The 17,016-nt window shown below is 37.6% G+C and overlaps 1 protein-coding gene across 1 annotated transcript in view; it reads left to right on the forward strand.

Annotated features, from left to right (window-relative positions):
• The first annotated feature begins 904 nt into the window (after positions 1 to 904).
• Positions 905 to 17,016, forward strand: part of NME8 (NME/NM23 family member 8) — a 20,486-nt gene continuing 4,374 nt past the window's right edge. Inside the window, exons 1-10 of the mRNA XM_035892760.1 lie at positions 905 to 937; positions 1,030 to 1,087; positions 1,997 to 2,103; positions 3,487 to 3,558; positions 4,594 to 4,710; positions 5,323 to 5,389; positions 7,242 to 7,321; positions 11,976 to 12,068; positions 14,511 to 14,662; positions 15,982 to 16,160. Of these exons, the coding sequence (XP_035748653.1) occupies positions 905 to 937; positions 1,030 to 1,087; positions 1,997 to 2,103; positions 3,487 to 3,558; positions 4,594 to 4,710; positions 5,323 to 5,389; positions 7,242 to 7,321; positions 11,976 to 12,068; positions 14,511 to 14,662; positions 15,982 to 16,160 (958 nt within the window). The remainder of the gene's footprint in view (positions 938 to 1,029; positions 1,088 to 1,996; positions 2,104 to 3,486; positions 3,559 to 4,593; positions 4,711 to 5,322; positions 5,390 to 7,241; positions 7,322 to 11,975; positions 12,069 to 14,510; positions 14,663 to 15,981; positions 16,161 to 17,016) is intronic.

The raw sequence follows: 17,016 nt of genomic DNA on the forward strand, positions 1-17,016 counted from the left end.
ATGAAAAGTGAAAGTAGCATCAGGGCAAAAGTTCTCATGTTGGTGATTATGCCTCAGTCTGTGATCTAAAGGGAGAAGCTCCAGTGGGAATGCCAGGATAGTTCAAATTCTGGACATGTTTGCTGGTTGACTTCTCAGATATTAGTTCCAGTGGTGGCATTTTCGTTTTCCCCAAGACAAAGACTATCAAGACCTTTATAAACCTCCACTCAAGCTGCTGATCCAGTGATAACGTTTATTATTCAGTCAAGCTCCATTTGGAACCTGAAGCCAAACTTCATCCAAGTATGTAACTTAACTAAGATAGTTTTCCTCCCTGGTTCATAGTTAATTATCTATTTAAAAAAAAAAAAAAACAGTAAAAAATTTGGAAGACATATTATATTAATGACAGGATGATAAAGGCACCAGGATTCAGTTTGGGAGTTTAGTTATGGGACACATGTAAGCCATTGGTTTTCATGTAAGCCAGAAGATAGAAAGCCTGATATGATGTCATTAAAGTTGAAGCTCAGAAATCAGTATTTTTTTGAAATGGTCCACTGTTAAGCAGCTGTCATCCCATCCAAGGTCCATGTGGCCATTCTGAACAAAGTATTTATAAGCTTGAAAAGCTGTTGATGCCAAAAAATTTTGAAGACCCTAACATATTAAGAAACTAAATTTTATTCTGTTTCCTGTGCTATGTGGGTTTTGCAAATAATTTATGTATTGCTCCACAGACTTCTGATGTGGGCTGTTAACCGCTATTGTTGTAGGGGCTTCAGCTGAGTTAATTTTTAAGGGAATCAGAAGGCAGTGCTGTGTTGAAAACCATATAAATCAGTTCTGCATGTCATGTGTTCTTTTAAAAAACTGTCAAATGTGCTTTGTGTTGTGATATGTTTCCTATAATCACAGGAAAATGGCAGGCAAGAAGAAAGAAACCCAGCTCCAGGTATAAATCCTAATTACATGAACAATTCTAGACATCAATAGATTTTTTTCTGCCTTTTTAAGATGTTAAAATGTCAATTCATTTTATTTCAGGCCATAATAACCAATCAAAACCAGTGGGATGAAATGTTGCTGACAAAAGGTGTAGTAGGTACTAACTGTTACTATTTCCTATTTAATCTCTCATGAAGACATTTACAGTTTTTTGTACTTATATATCATATCTTTAATAGATACTTGTCATAGATCTAGACTAGTGCCATAGTATCTTTTAAAGAAAGGTTATATTAATATATTTATAAATTTTTATATTGTGTTTATTAATGCATACTGTCTTCTCTGTTAAATAAATACTCATCACAGATTATATTATCCACTCTTTTATGCACTGCTATAGACCAATATTTAGAAAATACCTTTCCAGTATGGTATTCTGTATGGCAGGAAGTAGGACACTTCTGTGGAAGTTTTTCCCTAAAACCTTGTACACAATAAATTAATCCTGTGCAGTTGTACTTAGCAGTTAATCAGTCAGCATGCTTGAGAGTACATGTTCTATGATGTGTATTATCCCCAGTTTTCAGTTCGCTCAGTCCAATAGCAATGTCTCCTAGGTCTCCTAGGAATTGTATTTGGGTAAAAGGAACAAATCTGTAATGGGATCATACCTACAGAGGAGTAGTAATGGGAAAGAAATTATCTGCATAGGCTCATCAAGGTAAAAATCATGTAGAATAAAGATCTAGATAAGGATGAAAACCAACAGTGGGGAAAGAAAAAGGACAATTAAAAGGAAAAGGAATATGAGACAAATGTCATTGTTTGGATTAATCATGCCAACTAGTATTGTGAAGTAGGCTGTTGATGTCAAAAGTAATTGAAATAAAAGAGAAAACCATGATGTATCCACTGAAAACACTGAAGTATTCATTATGCATTCATTGTCTAGGAGAGGACTGAAAGGTGCATATGAATGCCTAGTACGGTTCCAATACACTCATGTCTCATTTAGTAAGTTCCACAGGTCAGCTATTTGTAACTCCAAACTATTACATTTTAGTAATAGATGTGTATCAAGCTTGGTGTGGTCCTTGCAAAGCTGTGCTGAATTTATTCAGAAAACTGAAGACTGAGTTTGGTGAAGACAATGTGTTGAATTTTGCAGTGGTAAGGACGTAAATTCTGTATGGAACTTTTTAAATTTTACTTTAAATATCTCTTTTTATCTGTCTGCATATACAGAACTTTCATTTTACTGTCCTTATACTGAGTGGTCATCATTTTGGCCTGGTTGCCTCTTCTTCTACACATCTCATAAGACTTTGTTTAGAGGTAGATTAGAAAGGGTAATAAATATGGAAGGAGCTATAACAGAAAGGGAGCTGATAGCCCACAAATTTGGTTTTCCTTGATGAGACTGCAGAAACATTCAAAAGCCTGATTTTTAGTTTTAAGCCTGTACATTATTGATGATTACATTTAAAATTCTTATGTCCCTGAAAAATGCTGTTATGCCTTTTCCCCCAATATTCCCTTGCATTTCACTTTAAGAGAACAAAAAGGGGGAATTGAAAAATAAATTATCACGATAGTAGTAAAAATATTCCTCTACATTAGCAGTATACAATAAGAAGTATATATCATACTTAAAGTAGATAAATTCATTTTACAGGTTCAGTTCCTCCCAGATGTTGACCAAGCTCATCATTTTCACGTTACTGAAAGCTTTCAGTTGCCCAATCAAAGCATTTTTGCAGAAAATACATGCATTGTTTATACATAAAAAAGCAGGCAGTTACTTTCAGAGATTATCTCCAGTGCTTTCATAAAGCTGACCACACGTCACAAACAACTTAATACAGTGAATAACCTCTTCTGTCAAGACTGAATGGACTAATTCTGCATTTATGTATGTTTTTATAACCTACACGGGAAAACAGTGTTAGGATAAGGCGCTCTACAACTGCCTGAAAGGAGGCTGTAGTGAGGTGGGTGTTGGTCTCTTCTCCCAGGTAACGGGTGATAGGACAAGAGGAAATGGCCTCCAGTTGCACCAAGGCAGGTTTGGGTTGGACATTAGGAAGAATTTTTTCACAGAAAGGGTTGTCAAGCATTGGAATGGGCTGCCCAGGGAAGTGGTTGAGTCCCCACCCCTGGAGGTATTTAAAAGACAGGTAGACGAGGTGCTTAGGAACATGGCTTAGTGGTGGAATGGCAGTGTTAGGTAAACTGTTGGGCTTCATGATCTTAAAGGTCTTTTCCAACCTAAACGAGTCTGTAATTTTATGATTCTATGATTTTTCCATGATTAGCTGCTGGAATACGAAGGGAGGCCAATCCCATGTTACCAAATCGGTTCTTTCTTCATCACCAGCAAGTGTCATAAGGACTGCTACTTATATTTAAAACTGCAGTTTGAGTGTGTAACACCAAAGGATATGAGACTGCAGTTTTCTTGCAGGCAAAATACACATACACACATATATGCATGCATGCATGCGCACAAATACACTCTTATGTAAGTAAATAATCTTTTTCATCTGACTTCAGGCAGAGGCTGACAGCATTCCGACTCTGCGACCATTTAGGAATAAGTGTGAACCAGTGTTTCTTTTTTGTGTTGTAAGTACATCACATCAGTTTCTTTTAATGTGCTGCCTACTTTTGCATTAACTTTTCAGCAGATTAAGAAGAAATGTGAAGCTGTATAAATCGTATCTTTACATTCTACAGTATGTAGGATCGCATAATCAGATGTTGTTTACTTGAGGCTGTTTCCCATGCCTACATCTGTGGTTCTCAAGCACATTTTTGTTGTGGCTGCTGCACATACAGCCACAGAAGTTTTGTGGTAGCCACAGTTTTGGTAGTTACTTAGTGAGAAATCAGTATAAATTTTCCAGGGTTGCCTCACATAAAGTGTCCACATGTAGCTGCAGTGAAATGATCATTTTATGCACACCTTCCCTCAAGGAAAAAGAGTTTACGTTTCCTGCCACTTCAAGTTTTTTAAAATAAACAACTAAAATTGCATTTTTAACACCTCAGCAATTGCAACAATGAATCATATCTTTATTAGGTCTCTTTGATGAAGGCTGTTCTCCAGGGACTCAACTGTAGAACATTGCTCACTTATGAGGCAGTGGTTTTTTTGACTTGAGGGTGCTAGGATTTGAATTCCTGCAACTAAGGGTCAAGAACAACGATATTTTCAGGACACTTTCAGGTTTGAATCTGAATGCTGCCAAGTGAAGTTGGCAGCATCTTTGATCACCAGTAGTTTGTTTCACTATGGTGCTCCTTAGAGTGGTAGAGCAGACACTGAAACGTAATGCCAATGGAAAGATAGAAAACTCCTTGTTATGGAAATTAAGAGGTAGCAAATTCCATATTTGCATTGAATTCTGACTCTACTGTGAATGGTGAGCCTAGAAATAAACAGAAAATGAGGAAGAAAAGGAAGAAAGGAAGTAAAAGGAAGAAAGGTTCATTCTGAACCAGCAGAAGCAGGAGTAGATTTGGTATTCACTTCAGTGGCCATTAGGAAGTGGTCCTGTTGATGGAAAAAATAGCAAGATAGAGCATGTTCCGAAACTCAAGTTAATGTATAAACTAAGGGATGAAAACTCACCAAGAGTGCTGTTTTCTCTTCTACAGAATGGCAAAATTATTGCAATAGTGAGAGGTGTAAATGCTCCTCTTATAAGTAAGAAAATAACAGAGTTAGTGAAAGAAGAGAGGGAAATTGCAACTGGACAGAAGGAACGTGGCAAGGTACTCACAAAACAGATACTTAAATATAAATTATATTTTTATTACACTTACATGTCTTGTCTCAACGACTGGGATGGTGTTTTCCATAATGTAATGTTTAATTTTTTGTATTTTTTTCTTGACAGTATAGTGACATACATGAGGGGGTTTTTTTTAGAAATTTCCGTTAAAGGGTACTTTATAAAAAACTTAAGAAATTTACAGATTAGCCTATTCATGCAAAAAATGAAGAGATGGACAAAATGTCACTAGCACATAAAGGTTTTAGTAATTTTTTTCTTTCTGGACCGAGTATTTTTCATATATAACTTAGCAAGAACGCATCGTATGAAACAAATAAAGACAAGAGAAATAGTCATGTCTCATTGCTTGTTTTGAGTGAAAATGGAGATGAAAGAACTCTGCTTTCAGTAAAAGGAAACTTTTAACAAGGTGTAGTTCAGTTAAGGAAAATCAGGCTAGCCCAAGGTCTTTCCTAGAATTGTTCACTGTCTTGGATGGCAAATATGTTATTACACTAAGATAAAAGTGTTGTAAATATCTGGCAGCTCTTTTTCATTACTTTAGCTTCACACTGGAGATGCACTTGTACTGTATTTACAATTACCTTAGGTAGATGAACTTGTTTTCCTGGAAGAGAAATCATCAGAAGAGACTGTTGAGGAGAATGTACCTGAAGGTAAATATATTTGATTTATTTTAGAAATGTTAACAGAAAGAAAAAGAGCAAATGTCTTTTTAGTTATTTGATTAAGAATTGTGTATTTCCATCACAAACTGACCCTCCTGTGAGTTAATAGTGTTAGGGGTTATGACTGAGCATATCAAACTGAGGGGAAGCTTTCTTCTGTAAGGAATTAAGATATTGGACTGTCATCATTAGTGTTTTCACACATCCCCTTTGAGAACCTCCGGAATTCAGGTCCCTAGCACAAAGCAGCAGGGCTACGTGTCAGGAATTTTCCTGTGTAAAACTAGTCCCTGAAAGTCACTTCTACATAGTGCCTGTGTTAGCTCTGTACTTTTGTTGAGATGGTGCTTGTTAACCCTTGGATGTTCTACAGAAACACCAAGATGGAGGAAACCTGTGAAGATTAGAAGAGTTAATCTCTGAAGGAATGGCGTGCCTTGTATTTCAGATTATTTTTAACTAACTCTTTCACCAGAGTAGATTTGTGCACCAAAGAAGAGACTTACATAAGAGCATAAATCCACAAGAGTAGGATAAGGTTCCAGAAAGATTGAAAAATATGCACCATCCTGCTTGTGAGTCTTGTGTCTATGATTTATTTCAGGCTTGTCATAAGCTAGGACCTACATCTTTTTTATTCTTACTGTTATCTGTGGCTATTGAAGCTTCCTACTGCTTCATATATGCACACAATGTCATTTGGCAACATTCAGATGGAATAAACTCCTTCATCCACTCTCTTCTTCTTTGTCTTGGCTTTTTTCTTCTTGTGATAAGGCATTTGATCACTGTCACACATTAATTTGTGTCCATTCTCCTTCCTCTTCACGTCTTCTTTATCATATGGTTAAAGTGACATGTACCTGACCTCAACTTTAACCCCCTGACACCCAGTAATACAATATTACAAATCCTTTAGTAGTTATATACAGATTTCACACTAATCCACAGAACCTAAATGTGTGACAAAATCAGGGAACAGAGTTTTCAGCTTGGGTTCAGCTTCAGGTTAGGGGATCCCTTGGAAGCCATAATACACTAACATTTTGTGGTAATATTTTCCCTACTGCAAGCAGATGCCTATGAGTGTTTTCTAGTATTGGAAACAAGCAGTAGTCTGGTATTTCCATTAAAGCTATCAAGTTATTCTATAGTGTTTGGGATCTGATTGAATTACATGCTAATGCCTAACTTTAAACCTCAGATTCTGCAAAGATGTACTTTCTATTCTCTTCTGACCACTTGCTGTCATTTTGCAAGGATCTGTATGCTATGGATGTTGTAACTGTATGTCTACAACCAGGAACAGTTCTTGTATTAAACATTAGCTTGTGTTAGCAAGCATGTGTTGCTTCAACAATTATTTATTGCAAATGACTTCAGCATCTACAATGCTAAGGAAAGAAACATCTACTATGACAAGAAATGTGTATTTTACTGGAAATCTCCAATATTCATACAGATTTTCCCTTAGTGAATTTTCCTTACTAATATTGATTCCTTTCACATTTCTAGTCTCAGACATACAGAGACAAAGCACCCATCTTAAATAGTAGATTCTCCACCACACCTAGCTGCATGTGAACCATTTCTATGCCATATGACCCCAAACAGTAGCGGTTCATCAGGAGTGTGAATTCCAGGGAGGGGCAAAGACAATCCCACTCTCCAAGACATGCTTTAAATGTTGGTGTCACTTATTTTTTGGAACAACAGTTGGGCCATCTCAATATTAATATGGAGAATTATTTAGAGAAACCCACTTGCAATTAATGGAAAATTCAGTTGTGTATTTATTTTGATAAATATATCAATTGACGTGGTTTTTTTCTCTTCACAGAAGAAGTCGTCAAATATTCTGTTGGAATTATAAAACCTGATGATGTCTTAGAGGGACGCGTAGAGGAAATTAAACAAAAGGTAGACAAAATTTGAAGATTCATTCATCCTGTTTAGCATAGGCATAGTAGCAAGATGTAAGATTAAGTAGATCCTAATTTATGCCTGTCCTGGTTTTAGCTGGGATAGAGTTAATTTTTTTTCCTCTAGTATTTGGTATAGTGTTGTGTCTTGGATTTGGTATGAGAATAATGTTGATAACACACTGATGTGTTGCCAAGCAGTGCTTACACTGGTCAAATTATATTATTATTATTATTATTATTATTATTATTATTATTATTATTATTATTCCCCTTCATTTTCTGTCCTATTAAATTGCCTTTATCTCAACCCATGGATTTTACTTTTTTTTTCTTTTTTTTTCTGATTCTCTCCCCTATCCCACTGAGGAGGGAGAGAGTGAGTGAATGGCTGTGTGATGTTTAGCTGCCTGCGGGGTTAAACCACAACAGTCCTTTTTTGGTGCCCAATGTGGGTCTCAAAGGGTTCAAGATAACGACAGATCTGACCAGAGCATGTTAAAACAAATTTGTGATAAGCATTCATTGTATTAGGTTAATAGTCACTGGTTGCAATGTCGATTCATTTGCTCTCAGAGTTGTACTTGTTCTCAGAGCAGTGTAATGTAACACCTTACTTGCTGTAAAGCGCTCCCTGCGGTGCTGGTTATCACCTCTGGGAGTTGGATTAAAGCTATCGCTTTGCTGTACTGTGTGACACTGGCTTATGGTATGATAAAATTATCAGTCATGAGATTGTACACAGTACTGCCATCATCCCCATACTTTGGGAGCCATCTCCCAGAAGCTATTAATAATTACACTTTTTACCTCTTCTCCTCAGAGTACCAATGTATGGGGGAGACAGGGGGGATGCTTTCCCCTGCTCCTTCACCTTCCCTTTCTCATTCGGGCTAGTTACAACAGCTCTTGAGAATTTTGAATATCCTTGGGATGTTCAAACCAGCATGTTCCTGTTGTTATGTCTCCTGAATGTGGTTCAGGTCTTGTTTAGGGTTAAACAACTATTTGAGAATACCATGCAGAGATCAACCCCTGCGACAGGCATTGCGGCTACTCAAACCCCGGTGACAGGCACTGCAGCTGAACCAGAGAACCAACCTGTACCAGTATCAGTCACCCTTATACACAAGAAAAAATACTCATTTAGTAAGGGATGAAGATGAATGTGGGCCATCACAAGAACAGAAGGAAGAGACAGAACCTATAAACAAGATGGTAACCACCTGATCCCTATCCCTGAGTGAACTGCGAGATATGCAAAAAGATTTCAGTTATTGTCCAGGTGAGCACATTGTCACCTGGCTTCTCTGGTGCCGGGCCAGTAGACTGGAATTAGATGGTAGGGAATTGAAGCAGCTGGGATCCCTTTCTAGGGAAGGGAGCATTGACAAAGCAATCGGAAAAGGGGCATAAACTCTCCTCCTCTGGAGGCGACTCCTGTCAGGCATGAAGGAAAGGCATCCCTTCAAGGAAGGTGTTATATGTCACCCAGGCAAGTGGACCACCATGGAGAGAGCTATCCAGTACCTGAGGGAATTAGCTGTGCTGGACATGACTTACAACGACCTGAACAATGAGCAGTTCTCTAAAGATTCAGACGAAGTCAGGTGCGCATGATCAATGTGGCAGAAGTTTGTACAGAGTGTACCATCATCATATGAAACATTGATGACATCCTATGTCACCCCTATCATGCACCAGCCTCTGGCAAAATAGAATGATAAAATGGACTGTTAAAGACTACACTGAGAGCAGTGGGTACTGGGACATTCAAACATTGGGATACACATTTAGCAACAGCAACCTGGTTAGTCAACACTAGGGGATCTGCCAATCGAGCTGGCCCAGCAAAATGTTTAAGTGCTTTAGAGGGGGACAAAGTCCCTGTAGCGCATGTAAAAAATATGCTGGGGAAGGCAGTCTGAGTTATTCCTGCCTCAGACAAAGACAAACCCATCCGTGGGATTGCTTCTGCTCAAGGACTTGGGTACACTTTGTGGGTGATGCAGAAGGATGGGGAAGTCTGATGTGTACCTCAGGGGTCTTTTGATTTTGGGTGAGAATAGCCAATGAATTAAATTGTATGATGTTAATACTGTATATCATCATGCTGGCTATACACCATATGGATGGTATTACAATAAGAATCACCCAGATTAATGAAGAATGAACTTTGATGAAACATAGCAAAGTACAGTGGTGATGGAACCGGACAAGTGCAGCAATAGTGGAACCGGAACTGGCTTCAGCATGCAGCAATCCCACACCTCACCCCACGTCTCCTGCCCTGAAAGACCATTATGACAGATGGAACCCAAAGTCATGACTAAATGAACCCAACGGACATTTTATAGGGATGGCCCAGGGACTAAGGACATGACATCTGTGTATACATCAAAAGACAGGAAAAGTAGTGGTGATTAATTAGGATGTATTGGAAAGTGTGGGACCTGGGCATGATATAGATAGTATCGAATAAGAAAAAGGACTGTTGTGGTTTAACCTGGCAGGCAGCAAAACACCACATGGCTGTTCCCCTCCCCAGTGGGATGGGGGAGAGAATTGGGGAAAAAAAGAAAAAAAAAAAGTAAAATCCATGGGTTGAGATAAAGGCAGTTTAATAGGACAGAAAAGGAAAAGGAAAGGAAAGAAGTAGTAGTAGCAGCAGTAGTAGTAGTAGTAGTAGTAGTAGTAATAATAACAACAACAACAACAACAATAATGATAAAATATACAAAATAAGTGATGTAGAATGCAATTGCTCCTGACCCACCAACTGATGCCCAGGCAGTCCCCGAGAAGGGGGTCCCACCCTGGCCAACTCCCCCCAGTTTATATGCTGAGCATGACACCATATGGTCTGGAATACCCCTCTGGCCAGTTGGGGTCAGCTGTCCTGGCTGTGCCCCCTCCCAGCTCCTTGTGCCCCTGGCAGAGCATGGGAAGCTGGAAAGCCTTGACCAGTGTAAGCCCTGCTCAGCAACAACCAAAACATCAGTGAGTTATCAACATCGTTCTCATCCTAAATCCAAAACACAGCACTACGCCAGCTACTAGAAGAAAAAAAAATTAACTCTATCCCAGCTAAAACCACGACAATACTCAGGCTTTAGGACAAGACTTGCTAATGCTTCTCTGATAAGGATGAAAAAAGCAAGATAATTTGACCTGAAATAATACGGTATTCAGGTTGACTCTATTGCTTTAATATTGTATGCCACTAGGTGATGTATTACATTGATTCATACTGTGGTGATCAGCGACAGGTGAAATCTACAAACAGAAAAGTGTTTTCCTCATATTGCAATAGAAACAAGAACTGGAAATTGTGGTGGTGAAGTTAATTCTTCTCACAGCATCTTTAAGAACTTTAGGCACACATAAATCAACTAACCAGTTCCTTATGGAAGAGAGTATGTGCACAGACACACGTGACAACATATACATGTAGATGGTGAGGCTAGTTCATATGCACTGATAATTGTACACTAATATTTGTCAGTAGAGCAGTATTTGTTCCTGCAGTGAAGAATGTGATTCCAGCAGGTACACAAGGGTGGATCCAAGGATTCAGTATTTGTTTAAGCCATCACACAGTGAAAGAAAAGTTCTTTTGCCTTCTAGGATATGATACTGTAATAATGCTCATTTGAATTACAGGAATTTCTCACTGTTTCTGTTATCAAAAATGCTTCATAATGCTATATATCAAGCTAATTTTAAAAAGTGTTATGACACAGCCAGTGACCTTTGCAGGAAAGAAAATCAGAGTGTTGTATAGGTTGTTTCTGCAATTACTCTACCTTGTCCAGAAAGGAAGAAAGCTCAGTAAAGGCAAAAAACAAAAAGCAGGCAGTGCTTGAAAGCAATTTAGCTGCAGCTGGGCAGCTGTTGGTTGGCTCTGCCTCCGCACTGCCTTCTGAGGTGGGAGCCCATACTGTTCCACACTCAGCCTTGTCAAGGCAGCCTGGAAATGCTCAGCAGCATCACAGGGGCTTTAAAAGGGCAGATTAATATTGGCATATGATCAGTATTGGGGCTGGGTAGTGCCTGTGTTGTTTAAATATCAGTATATGGTATACCTCATACCAGTGATATGAATATGAATTTTGATATAGGTCATGTAAGGGTGCATCTCTTATACTATACTCTTATACTTGAATTCAATACAGTAATATAACTTAAAATAGATAATAGTAAAATAGATTTTATTTTTATTTGCTATTTCTAAAGCCAAGTAGTTTAACAAAATACAATTGTTGACAAGTACACATTTATATGACTACTATGATTATAAGATAGTTTATAATATTTTTAGAAGTGGTTGCATGTTAATCACTCACAATGTTTAAAATGAGCTTATTCAATGTGAAATAAAAGGGATTATTAACTACTGAATGAATACATACATTGAACTGCACTATATTTTTCACAAACATTAACTTAGCTGGCATTGTAATCCTGAATTCAGTGAAGTGCTTTGAAAATCTGGGACTTTAGGTAAACTTAGCAGTTATTTTTGGAATATTTCAGAGAATTTTAAACTTAAGCTAGCTTCCAAAATCAACCAATCTTTAGATTTACAATAACATATGATTTTGTATATATCCATTTTCAAATGCCACTGAGCAGTAACTGAATAATTGCAGATCAGAGATGCAGGATTTGGCATTGAAGCAGCAGAGGAGAAAATGCTAACTGAAGAGCAGATCAGAGTATTCTATGCTCGGAATAAAGAACAGGTAAAACCAAACTGAAAACCTAAACAAAAGGAACAGGTAGAACATCATTGTAGTTATATGTGTTCGCAAATCTCTGTCTTGTAAATTTTTAGTGTGTTGAAGAACTGAATTACATTTAGTAAATTTACTACATTTAGTACACTTAGTACATAAGAAAAAGGAGATCTCCTTTTTTCTTACCAACTCATACCAACTTGGCTTGGTAGCACTCTAACATTCCAACTAAATTAAACTGAACTCAAATTAAAGAGAAAAAGATTTTATAGTTCTCTCTGTTATCAGAATGTGCATGACCCTTAGTCATGGCCCTAAACATAGGGTTTTAGGTGCTAAAATGTAATGCCAAACCAAAATGCAGTGTCATCTATATGACAGTACGTATCTATTTGACACATACTCTTCCAGCCAGAAAGTAAGTGTTAGTATATATTACGTTTCTTCTTCTTTACAGCTTTTATCACAGGGTAGTACTGGGAATAGGCATGTGCACAGGCAGAAAGAGAAAGCATCTCCATTTAAGTTTATTTTTCTGGCCTTATCCTATATTAGGGGACAACAAATTCCTAAGGACAGACAGAAAGTTCAAGAAAAGAATGAAATTATTCTGGTCGCCATGGCAGTGGTCTAGCAAACTAGGACCTGAATATTGTCCAGAGCTTTGGCAGTATGATAGGTAAAGTTAACTCTGCAGAAGGATCTGAATCACAAAAATGAAGCTGTTTAGCATATATTGATACCTTCTCCTATTTAAGATCTACATAAAATAAACAAAGGCTGGAATTCCATGCAGAGAACTAGTTTGTTTGGTATTATTAAAGGGGCCAATGGAAGGTATGAGTGAAAGGGTTGGCATAATCAGAAGAAGAAGCTGGGAAGTGTTCCTGTGGCATTCCAAATGAATGGGAGTGAGACGAGGTAGTTCCTACTGAAGCCAGAGGGAAAAAAGAAATCTGATAGTAAGCACCAGATGGCTGCACTATGGTTTAGAAAGGAAGTAAAAGGGAGAGCTTGTAAGAAATCACGAAGAGCTTGGTTTTGGCAAAGCTGGGATTCCGGTTTAGACAGAGACAGTTTTGGAATAAGTTATCTTCATGGGAACAGCAGCCAAATTTGATATTAGTTAGGTGTAGAGGGAGATGTGGGAGGAATAAAGACAGGGAAAAAGCGTGCTGTGTTTGATGTATGGCAGCAGTACTACACCGCAGCAGATCCTAGCCAACATTAGGACAGGGAGAATAACAAAACTGCTATGAACTATCAGAAGTGGTTCAGAGGGCCCTCTGCATATTGAGAAGCCAATTATTTGCCATTCTTTAAGTGTAATTCTAAGCTGAAAAATAATTGTGTTAAAGTGGCAATATGGTACATAGATTTCATTTGCTCAGTGGGCAAAATTGTTCCTGATTTAATACTCTGCAAGCTTGCTGATGGTCCAGAGGCTGCCTATTATAACAGAATAGAGACTCGAGGTAATAAACCTTATAACTGGAAGCAGAAATTGTTTCTTTTTAATGATGAAGCTAGGTGAGCCGGGAGAGCCAAATCTAAGAGTCACATCTATTTCTTTTAATGTGAGCAGGTGTACTTCTGAAGCCACAACAGTATAGATACTTGCATTCATTCTGCCTCTTCTGAGTTTGTTCGTCTTGTGAAATGGGTTAAATGTATGCATAGATATGAATGGAAAGAGAAAAGCAATGAAGTGAAAGCACGCAGGTGAATATTTCATCCTAGTATTATTAAAGGAAAAATGTATCATACACAATCAGATGAGCATGACTGATAAAGAAAAAATTTAGTCAAACATTAAAAGGAGAGAAGATATTTGTGGAAATTCACAATATTGAAGAAAAAGGTGACGTACGAGGAAAAAAAATTAAAATCTCACAACAGCTTCAAATTTTGCTTTCTGATGAAAATATACATTTATAGGATTGAAGGTTGAAACTGAAGGAGTGAAAAGAAAATAGCAAAGAAAATTACAGAAAAGTCTGAAGTGTCTTGCAAATATCTCAGTGTTCTATACTTGCAGCCAGCCACATGATTTTTAGTTTCAAAAATTATGCCTGGAACTGTATTTCAGTTTGTTATATCACACTGTATGCTCTACTGCAAGCATAGCATTTGATCACATCGAGTTTCTAGATCATTTTCTTCACTGTTGTCAGTTGCATTTTAACCTGGAAGAACATGTGATACTTGTTTAATGTAATTTTATGACTTCATTTATCTCAACTAATTGCACTTTAGACATTTTATAGTGGTGGTGTCTCAAATGATTGATAAAAAATCTTCCCAAATGGTTTGACAGAGTTTTGAGTGATGTATGTGAATGTCATTTTAGAACAGGAATTATGATTACTTTGGAAAGGATGGTCATCCCATCTCTAATGATAAACTCAGAGTTCCTGCAATTCATAGAGGAAAAATTATGTTTTTTAGCCTGATTTTGATGATTTTGTTCAATTCATGATGAGTGGACCATGCCACGTTTTGGTAATCACTAAAAAAGAAGCAACTGATGCTATTCCTCACTGGAAAGAACTACATAAATCAAGTGAGAGCGTGCCTGATGAGCCTGAGAAGCCAGACAGGTAAATAACAGTGAAAATGTGTATATGTGATTCAGTTACAGTATTTGGAGCACACCATAAACAAGGCACATTCTTGCAGACGCTCACATGACTGTGTGCAGATGGCCCAGGGAATAGGCAGAGCTCTTCACCCAGTCTTTCACGTGACCATCACTAGAGGTGCAAGCACAGTTCCTGTGGGAACATAGAAACTCCTTGCTTCCAAGGTAAAGACAACAAGCAAAGGGCACTTATCTCTTGCCATTTCCAAACCAGCCTTGAATGGGTTCTCAGGCCGGTGGGAACAGCGCTGTACTTCATAGCTGATGTACTCCATGCAATTCCACTCCATACTAGTTCACCCAGACAATGTGACTGCCAGCATTGCCCTTTGAGGGTTGCACTCTCACCTATGTTTACTCCTACATATGCTGGGAAGCAGTAGGTGTATCCCAAGGGAGACTGGGGGACACCTGAAGCATGCTGTGTTCCCTGGGACCGCTCTGTAAAAGCTAGCAAAAAAGTGGGAGGGTTTGGGGTTTTGTTCCCCCACCCTCCAAGATGCATAAAAGCATTGTAAGGATTAGCTGTTCACAAGCGTGGTACCTTGAAATGTCTCTTTTTTTCCCATGACAAATATTTGTAGACAATTTTAAAGAGGGTGATAGTTGTATACACAGCATCAGACAATGAAGAGAGTGTTCACACAAATTCAAATGTCGGATCAAGTTTTGTATTTAGACAGGAGATTTACTTAAAGCAACATAAATTTAAATACTTTGTTCCAAAAAAGAACTTGTCATAATCATTTATATTTTTGTTGATGCCTGCTGTATCCCTTTCTGCATTAATTTAGTACAGCTGGGGAATATTGCATTTTCTGTAAGTGGCTAAGAGTGACTGTATTTACATAGCTAAATAAAACTTAGAAATGCAGGCAAGCAACAATGAGAAGTATCTCTGTAGAAGAGAATTCTGTAGTGCTATTGGGGTTTTTTTCATGCTGTGCATGAATTAAGCACAATTCTTTTATTGATCATTATACACTGTACACTTGTCAGTGGCAATTCTGTCTAGTGAAACAGAGAGACTATTTGAATAAGCTAGAAGGGAATTAGAAAAGCTAGCTTCATGGCACATGACAAGGCACTTTTTGAGAAGATTAATAATTCTCTTCTCAGAAACATTACTTCAGTCATGAATCTGAATTTAATAAAAACTTAGTTTGGCATTCTATTCTTATGTTTCACTAACCTTCAAGAAAGTATATTTTCAATAAGTCAATTGTTAACACAATGCATGCAGTGACTTAAATACTGTATTACTTTATGTCTCATTAGGTTGGAAGGAACTGTGGAAACTGGGAGTATATTAAATATATGTGATGTGCAAGACAGCATAGAAGATGCCAGCAGGCAACTTGCCTTCTTTTTTCCAAATTTTGATAAAAAGAAGACAGACCAAAAAGTGGAAAAGACTTTGGCCTTAATTAGACCTTCTCTCTTAAAGGAAAGACGGCGTAAGTGTGAATAACTACATTTTCCATCTAGTGTATATAAAAAGTCTCACGTTTTGAACTTCAAAAATTCTAACTCTACTAATGAAATGTTCTTATGTTATATTGTCTCCGCAGCATTAAGCTGACAGTAATCTTTGTCAGGAAAAAAGTTCCATGGTTAAAGTTTTTGATATATTGAGAATGTAAATGTAAACGCTATTTTGTTCCTTTGCCTGATTTTTCAAGAATGTCTTTAGATTGTATATTTGGATGGAATGTTTCCAGCAGACCTCTCAGAGAAGCTAGCAATTTCAAATATAGTGTAGGGGACCATACTTCCTGCTGTAATAAAGCAGCTGAGATTGTCCTTCAATGGCGGGTCAAAGGTAGATCAATGGCAAGGTGAAAAAGATCTGACCCAGGATGTTCTATGCTGCGTAAGGCAGTGCAGCACAAAGACAGGTCTATACAGACAACACTTTTACAGATTAAATCAGAAAATCTACCCCATTAGCCTGAAGCTCCACCCGAACAAGTTTACTTTTCTTCTCAGGCATATATTTTCATTTTTTCCTAGATTCTAGAGAGCACCTTTATTTCTAACTTGAGAATCTCTGTACTGGAAATAATCTATAGAGAGAGATCTGAAAGACTACAATTTTGACCTCTTCTTGTGTATTTATTTTCTTGATTGTTATCTAGTATGTTGCTTAGAGCAACAATTTTGCAGTCCATATATAGGTAATTATATAGTCATTTTGACTTGTACCAAACACTGCTTACTTATGCATGTGGTCTTGTCAGACTTAGTCAAATGAATATTCACCTATTCAAAATCTTAGACCTTCTTTTGGTGATAGTAACACATATCATATTT

This window comes from Egretta garzetta, unplaced genomic scaffold, assembly GCF_000687185.1.
Source record: "Egretta garzetta isolate BGI_Z169 unplaced genomic scaffold, ASM68718v1 scaffold514, whole genome shotgun sequence".
In the NCBI taxonomy this organism is placed as follows: domain Eukaryota; kingdom Metazoa; phylum Chordata; class Aves; order Pelecaniformes; family Ardeidae; genus Egretta; species Egretta garzetta.